The 8,893-nt window shown below is 51.4% G+C and overlaps 1 protein-coding gene across 1 annotated transcript in view; it reads right to left on the bottom strand.

The window, feature by feature from the left end:
• CARS2 (cysteinyl-tRNA synthetase 2, mitochondrial) overlaps nucleotides 1-8,893 on the bottom strand; it is a 37,236-nt gene that overhangs the window by 25,237 nt on the left and 3,106 nt on the right. Inside the window, exon 3 of the mRNA XM_007455323.1 lies at nucleotides 7,882-7,999. Coding sequence (XP_007455385.1) covers nucleotides 7,882-7,935 — 54 coding nt within the window. The 5' untranslated portion in view covers nucleotides 7,936-7,999. The remainder of the gene's footprint in view (nucleotides 1-7,881; nucleotides 8,000-8,893) is intronic.

Here is an 8,893-nt window from a genome sequence, read left to right as displayed (position 1 = left end):
GGGGGGGGGGGGGGGGGCCCGGCACACACGACAATCCTCCCTAGAGCGCTTCTTACTTTTCAGCAGAAAAACACTCCCAGCACAGAGCCCGACCCTGACGTCCTGAAACCCTACGCGGGCCCACGACTGTGAGCTCTCAACTCCGCCGGCACCTGCGTCTGCTCCCCTCACCCCACCCCGTGAAACAGCGTCAGGGTGTAGACACTCCCGCTCCGGAGGACAAGGAAACTTCCCCATGTGGAAGGTCCCCCCGAGCCCCGTCACCCTGAGGCCACCTTCGTCCCAGCCCAGGGCCCGAAAAAGGAATCGCCCTGGAAACCGAGGCCAGGAACGTTTACTGAAGAAATAAACCTGGTGAACGAAGTGTCTTTTTGGCTGCGTGGTCTGGGGCAAGACAACAAACCTCTCTGCCTCAGCCTTCTTTGCAAGGTGGAGAGTCCCACCGAGTCACCCCTTAGATGGCTCTGGGGATTCCCGTGCACACGGCTGAGACAGCTCTGCGGACACAAGACCCTTGTTCATATCACTCCCGCGCAGACAGGGCACCCAGAGCCACTGGGCCTTCTCCTGAGCGTGGCCTTGTGGCGCAGCAGACCTCCTAAACAAGAGATCTGCTACCGTACATCTATCCAGAGGACAAGAGGCCAACCGAACAATAACGCCGAAAAACTCGGTGTCATTGTGACGTTTGAGAAGTTTCAAATAAAACGCAATGTGGGACCCAAAGATCAGCCTCTATCTGATCGGTATTTAGCTGATTTGTCTCCTGCACGGCAGTTCTCTCATGGAGAACACGAGCAACGTCAATGTGCCCAAGCCCGGCCCCCCTCCCACAAGGCAAACACCGGCAGAGTCGTCCCAGGAGCACTAGTGCGGCCAGCTGCACGCATGTACCTCCTCTCGAAAGCCCCACACGCGCCTGCGCCTCAGCTGATGCCACACGGTATCCCGGACCCGGGCACGCAGTGCGCCGAGCGCCACCTTCCCACGCAGGCCTGCGTCCGCGCCCGTCTCCCAGCCGGGCGTGAACCTCGCACCACCCGGTCCGCGCTCTCGCCGTCTCCGGCCGTGACACCCACGCGAGTGCGCAGCCTGAGCTACAGGCCTGCACGTGACGCCCTGGTCGAGGACACACGCACGCCCTTGGCAGGCTGCTGGCGGCGCCTCCGGAGGAGCTTGAACCTGACCCGCCATCGTGCACAGTGCTGGCGGATGGCTAGACCTCGTCGACGCGATACGAAAGAGCACGTTCTCGTTGCATCTTTAAGCTGCATTTCTCATATTTTGAGGGAGCTCGAACATCTCACGTGTTTAGGGACCATCTGCACTAAACCATCTGAAATTAACCTTTTTTCTACAGAGTTGTAGGTCTTTTAGGTCTTTTCTTATAGATATGTAGGAAGTATTTTTTAAAAGAAATCAACCTTTTATCCCCAGCGTGAATTTCCATTTTTTTCACAGTCTTTCAACCTTATGGCTATTTTATGGCAGGCAGAAAATTTCACTTTTATATTTAGCAATCTTTTACATTTCTCCATCTTTTCTGGGTTTGGAAACAAACTTAGGAAAGCCTTCCCCAACACGAGGCTATAAAAAGTGCCCCAAGGTTTATTCCAGTAATTTGTGGTTCCACTTCTCTTATGTGAAATCCGACCTGCTTCAGATTTGGCTATGAGGCATATATCCAACTTTGGTTTATTTTTTTTCCCCAGATGGTTACCCAACTGTCAACACTTTTTACTGAGTAATTCATCTGTTCCCCAATGATCTGAAATGCCATCTTTATCATAAAATAAATTTCCATGATTTACTGTGTCTATTTCTGGACTTTCTAGTGTGTTCCATCGTCTGTCTCTTCATGTAACGGTAAATTAATGTTTAATCTCTACAGCCCCCAGAGACGCAGAAAGTGGACAGGGGTGCTTCGGGGTAGGGCGCAGGGAGGCTGGAGGATGGGGTTTCTGGGGGGAAGAGTGGTAACGGTCACCATCCCGACACCGGTGATGGTCACAGGTGTGGAGGGTTTATCGGGCTGCACACGCTGTGTGCACTACGTGCAGCTTCCCCCAGGTCTGTTCCACCTCAGTAAAGCTGTGCTAAGAAAAGGGAGAGAATATATTAAAAACAACAACTTTCTATAGGTTTTTAACTTTTGACATCTGGTAGGGCTACTCCCTCCCTTGTCCTGGCTACTCTTGCTTTCTGCTCTTCCGTGTGAGCTCTAGGATCAGCGTGTCCAGCTCCGATAATACGGACACACGGCGCATCGGGGACACCTCTGCGCAAACAGGCATGTCCTGCCTCCACGCGTGGTGAGGACAGCTGCGAGCGCTCACAGGTGACAGTGAACTGGAAGTGGGCACGAGCTGTTGCTGGCTTGGGGGAGAGGGAATCATATTCCAAAACTAACATTTTAGTTCTAGGCAGCTGGGCCCACCCCACGGGGGCTCGCGCTGCTCTCTACACAGAACAACCTACAGGAGGCGCTGCTGACACGGGGTCCTGGTCCCTGTTATTTCAGACCCCGGCCGGATCACCTCAGCTGAGCTCTCCCTGGCAGGGGACCCCGCCGGTCCAGCCCTCGCCCTCAGCTGCGCGTCCAGCCTTCCTCCCGGAGGGAAGGGCACGCAGGCCAGGGTTCCAAAGCACAGAGAGAGTAACTCGGCTTGAATCGCTGAGACGTTTATCATTGTTTTTCTTAACACAGAATGCGACCATGCGAATACACCTCGTTTCTTTTCATCCTTACCCCAGAAATCCTCCTGCGGTTTTTATCCCTGACAACTATAAAACTGTGCCAAAAATTAGAGTCAAGAAAGTGATTCAGAAAAGTGAAATATTATAATTTAAAGTATTTTAAGAGCAAGTGCTGGAGCAGATGGCATGAAGGGTGTGGCCGTCGTCAACAAAGTTTGCCTTCAGTAAAAAGAACAGCCTCTCTGCTGGATCCTAAGAAACAAATTAGGTATCTTCGTACCTCTGTGTGTCAGATGAATGGTTTATCATCTTGAAGTAACTCTCATTTTGAGGACAGAAGAGACCCTTTGATGCCAGGTTAGCACCCTGCTGTGTAATAAGTACTGAAACGCTCAGGTGTCAAAACTTAAAACACTCTCTACGCTTAGGATCTTTAACCAATCCTACCAACTCTCACGTTCTAAGTAGCGCAAGTTCTTTATAAAGTAGCAAGTGACGCCTCCCGCGGGGCCCCTCTGAAGCCCCAATCCTCCTGCACTCGCGGACGCCCAGCCCCTCCCTCCCCAGGCTCCCGGCCTTCACCCCGCGGCTGACACTCCCCTAACCCCCCGACCACCCCATCTTTCCCCTCTGGCGCCCACCCGCCAAGACCCCGCCACGGCTGGACAGCTCCACCTCCGACTCCGAAGACTCACAGCCAACCCCAAAGCACCCAGTGCGGGGACACGGCTGCGCGGCCTCTCGTCCAGGCTGGGCGTGAGGACAGGTGAAACGCCGACCTGGGCGCCTTCCTTCTTGAGCAGCCTGCACTTCCAGACGCCGGCCCAGCGGGCTTCCTGCAGGCTACTCACCCAGCTGCCACGCCAGGTCACAGGCTTCTGTCCTCTCCGTCCTACCCGCGGCCAGCAAGGCGGGGCTCCAGCGTCCACCCTGCTCTGCGTCGCGGGACCGACCTTCTCACCAAGCGTCCCGGACCCTGTTCGGCACCCGCCCGGATCCCAGCAGATTCCAGAGGGACGTCGCATGCCTGCCCCCCGCCTTCCCCTTGGTCTGTCCTCACCGTGGACGATAGGACACTCCTTCCTGCATCGTGTTCGCTCAAAAACTCCACTCTAGGACCCTAGGGCTGCCACCCCAGCAAGTGGCTGAGCACAAACTGAAGTCAGACGGCCCTGGGAAACGGCTCCGGTGGCAGGGCAGAGGGACAGCGACAGCAGCGCACGGCCCCACGCCCGTCTCCCCCTCCCTCACAGGTCCCCACGAAGGGGCAGCTCCCACGTCGGCACCTTGTGACCTCGCCTCTAGGCTCCGGTGGTGGACCAGGGTGGACACCTGCCAGGGTGGACACCTGACCGCAGGGACACCGGACACAGGCGGGGGATTTGGAGACCAGGCAGACGGAATCAGGCCAGGGCTCGAACTAAACCGTCAGAGAGAACCAGGGATGGGATGATGAACTGCCAGCGCCGGCACCGCCTGATCGTCACCTCCAGCCCTGCGGTGGCTCCTTTCTGGTACCAAACATGGTGTGTCTTTTCCAATGCCAACCACTTCTCCGACCCTCTGACTCCAGCTGGAAGTCAATCCTATTCGTTTTGTTTTTTAAAATAAATTTATTTATTTGATTGTTATTGATTTTTGGCTGCATTGGGTCTTTTTTGCTGCGCACAGGCTTTCTCTAGTTGCAGCGAGCGGAGGCTACTCTTCGTTGCGGTGCGCCGGCTTCTCATCACGGTGGCTTCTCTTGATGCAGAGCACAGGCTCTAGGCACGCGGGCTTCGGTAGTTGTGGCACGTGGGCTTCAGTAGTTGTGGCACGTGGGCTTCAGTAGTTGTGGCACGTGGGCTTCAGTAGTTGTGGCACACGGGCTTAGTTGATGTGGGATCTTCCTGGGCCAGGGCTCGACCCCGTGTCCCCTGCATTGGCAGGCGGATTCTTAACCACCGCGCCACCAGGGAAGCCCCATCAATCCTATTCTGACACCAGCTCCTGGGGTCAGCATAGACCCTGCAAGTTAAGGGCTCAGTCCCACAGGACTGCCCCACTTCAGACACCTGCAGCAGTGGGGTCCCCAGGCCACCAGCACTTTTCTCCACCAACTAGAAATTTGGGGGTTTGATGAAACGAGTCACAGAACTCAGGAGAGCACTCCACTTCCCATTATCAGTTTACATAAAGGACACAACTCAGCAGCAGCCCCGTGGACAAGACACGCAGGACGAGGTTGCGGGGGGGGCGTACATGCCCTCGGGGGGCCGGGTGGGCACCACCTCCCAGCGCCTCCATGTCCAGCAACCGGGAAGCTCCAGAGCCCATCGTCGGGGGGTTTTATGGAGGCTCCATCCTTGGGAAGGTTGATTAAATCCCTGGCCATCGGTGATCAGCTCAACCTCCAGCCCCTCTCCCCCGCCAGGAGGTAGGCAGGGGTGGAGGGATGCAGGTGGGAGTGAAAGTTCCAGCTCAACTCATGGCTGGTCTTTCTGGCACCAGCCCCCATCCCAACACCATCTAGGGGCCCCAGCCACTGGTCATCCCATTAGCTCACAAAAGACACTATCACTCCAGCTGTGGACCAGGAACCACGACAAAGACCACATGCATATTTTTATTTCAACACAGCCCTGAGCTGAGCTTCAGACTGGTTTGGGTTTCCTCCGATACCTCAAACCCCCTCTCTCTCCACTCACGAAGCGCGCACCCTCCCCCAGTGCAGGGCACCCACCGAGCCCTCCCCGAGGCCCTTGTCCCTGGTCGCATCCCCCCGCCCCAGAGCGGGCTGTTCCCACTGCACCGAGCTGGTCCCATGCTGGCAGGTCCCACGGTCTACGGAACAAAGCCCAACTCCCAGGGCATCGTCCAGGCCAGGACGCCCCCCCCACCGCCCAGCTTCGCCAGCTGGCACCGCCTGCCCCACGTGCCAGGGATCCTGCAGGATTGGCTTCCACGCAGGACACGCTCTCCCCTCCACCCAGAATGTCTCGCTCTTCACGTGCCAGTCCCTTCCTAACGCTTAACATCCTGCGTGGGCGAACCTCCTCCGATAAGTCATTTCTGAATTCCGGAAAGGCGCAGTGATCCTCTTTGCACCCCACCCCCAATCTGGGCTTACAAAATAAACTAAGTCACACACAGGGCATCCGTCTGAGGGTCCGTCTGCCCCGCCGGACACAAGGTCCGGAGGCCAGGAACTGTCTGTCTCACCTCTGTCCACACAAAGCCTCTGTCCCAGGCCTGAGCCTGGACCCGGATGGTCAATGAAGTTCAGGGACAGTCCTGGAAACGGAAGTCGAGTCCACTGTAAGGGAACACGACACACTGACTGAACTATCCAGACTAAGTAAAAATGGGAAACCCTGCTGTGCTGAGGACGTGAGGAAATATGTCTAAAGTTGGAACCCATTTTCGGCACTGCTGGTAACCTCTCTCTGAAATGATCCAACTCCAAGAAGGGTGACAAATCGTATCAGATAAACTGCTCATCATTTGACCTAGTAATTCCACCTTGGGAAAAATATTTAAGCAAACAAAACAGAGGGGGAGAAAAAGAAATTCACTGCAGCACTATTTTTAACACCTAGAAACAATAAAAACAGTCAGAGACGGGGAGGTCCAGAGGAATCTCTGAGTAGCCCCCAAGAGCGGAATGCTGTCTAGTTATTAAAAAGGCAAATCGGTAGGAAATAGGAAGATGGGGTTTCTAGGAAATAAATCTGAGAGAAAATAACGGAATATGGGAGGAATGCAAGAGTCCCAAAGTAAGGATGGTAGTAAGTACAATGTCTGTGTGACGGAAGGTTGTAAGACTATTTAAAAATGTTTAAGAATACTTAACATGAAAAAACACTCAAAATGCAATAAGTGGAAAAAGCAGGTTACGAACAATATAAAGTATAAACTCGTTTTCTAAAAAAACACTATATAAATATATATTCATACATTTTAAAAATTACAGGATGTAAGGTACTCTATGTAGGTTTTCTGTAAATTAGATAATTTAACAATTTTTTATAGATCGTTAGAGATAACTGTTATAGATATAATACATAATTGTTATAATAGAGACTTGCTAATCATAAAAAGCAGAAGAGGTGTATCTTTGAAAGCAGACTTTTAAAAATATAACTATAGGGGGTTTCCCTGGTGGCACAGTGGTTAAGAATCCGCCTGCCAATGCAGGGGACATGGGTTCAAGCCCTGGTCCAGGAAGATCCCACATGCCGCAGAGCAACTAAGCCCGTGCGCCACAACTACTGAGCCCACACGTCTAGAGCCCGTGCTCTGCAACAAGAGAAGCCACAGCGATGGGGAAACCCACGCACCGTAATGAAGAGTAGCCCCCACTCGCCACAACTAAAGAAAGTCTGCATGCAGCAATGAAGACCCAACACAGCCAAGAATAAATAAAATAAAATAATAAATAAATTTATTTTAAAAAAAAATATATATATACACATACACATATATAAAACTATAGGGAATTCCCTGGCAGTCCCATGGTTAGGACTCTGTGCTCCCAATGCCGGGGGCCCAGGTTCGATCCCTGGTCAGGGAATTAGATCCCACATGCATGCCACAACTAACAGTCTGCATGCCGCAACTGAGACCCAGTGCAGCCAAAATAAATAAATGAATAATAAATAAAAATAGAACTACAGGGACTTCCCTAGTGGTCCAGTGGTTATAGGACTCTGTGTTCTCACCGCTGAGGGCCCAGGCTCGATCCCTGGTCGGGGAACTAAGATCCCAGAAGCCACGTGGCATGGCCAAAAAAATAAATAAAATTTTTAAAAATAAAAAATATAACTATTTTATTTAATCCCTACGTTAGAATCTACCCCCAAGACTTCCTCTAAATGCTGAATGAGATATAAGAGAAGCACTCTGTTCACTTAACAAATGAGAAAATTAAACCTCCTATGAGCTACATTTCCCTAGCCCCAAAATGGCCTTTTGACTTTCCTCTGTAAACAGGGAGTGAGGTATTTACCCTGGAGGCTGAGGGGGCAGGAAAGGGCCTGCATTCAGGCTGGGAAGGCTCCAAGCAATGAGACGATTCAGGAAGATAACCTGTCGGAGTATCTTCGCAGGGCCACGGTGTAAGTCTTGTGAAGTGCAAATAAGGAGTATCAAATGGGGGTTAGAACACTAATCAATCAAAGCGTCATCAACACAATCCACACCTACCTCATTGGCTCTTTTGATTATTTTGTCATCCACGTCTGTAATTCCCATCACCATGATGACGTTGCACCCAAAAACCCTGGTCAGGATCCTTCGAATGATATCAAATCTAACATATGAGCTGAAAGAAAAAAATGTTAGGGCATCTTTAAAACCGAAAGTCAACACTGTGATCTTCAAAAGCGTGCCGTACACTTAACGTGATGCCGCACGTTGACTGTGAGTGTGTGACATCAAGGACAGTTCCAAGGACAGCTGAGAAAAGGGAAAGCCTTTTACTGACTGGCCCATGTGGGTCTGCATGAGAAACTGACAAAGGTGCTGCCTCAATTTCAGGACACCACATTAGCATTTTAAACTTTACAGACGTTGAGTTTACATCTATTCAACTGTATAAAAAATTCACTTGTGATGCAAGTTCAGGAGGTGGTCAAGATACTGAGAGCTTTTAACATCCTTGTTCGTGTTCTAGAAGAAGTAATGTTTCACTGTGACCAGAGACAGAAGCAAATAATGACAAACCAAGACAGGGACAATCCCATCAAAGCTGGATAAGATCATTCCTAAGAAACGTGCACACAACTGTGGAAAACAGAAACACCAGCTTATGGACAGACTGCACAGGGGTAATTCAGACTTGTGAAAGCAAAAGGGCTTAAAATCTAAGATCCGTTTAAAATCTCAAGAAACTAGTTTCCCATAAAAACAACTTTAAAACTCAGGGTCAGCTAATCTCATGCTCATCTCTGTTATCCACACGGCCTAAATTTGAGCTCATAAAATCATTTTCCCTCGAAAATGAGCCTCATTATTGTATCCCTTGAACTCCCAACACCCACCTGCCCCGCAGAGAGCTGAGGCCAAATTCCAGGGACAAGCATCTCCAAAGCTCCTTCTCAAGGAGCTAAAAGTTTAAATATCCTTTTGAAGCCTCAGACGGCTTATTTATGAACTGGGCAAAATTCCACTATGTCATAGGGTTGCTGTACATAATCTTGGTGCTTGTGCAGCAGGA

Source organism: Lipotes vexillifer, unplaced genomic scaffold (genome assembly GCF_000442215.2).
Source record: "Lipotes vexillifer unplaced genomic scaffold, Lipotes_vexillifer_v1.1 scaffold132, whole genome shotgun sequence".
In the NCBI taxonomy this organism is placed as follows: domain Eukaryota; kingdom Metazoa; phylum Chordata; class Mammalia; order Artiodactyla; family Lipotidae; genus Lipotes; species Lipotes vexillifer.
Note: the sequence above shows the minus strand (reverse complement) of the source record. Positions and strands in the feature narration are given on the sequence as shown.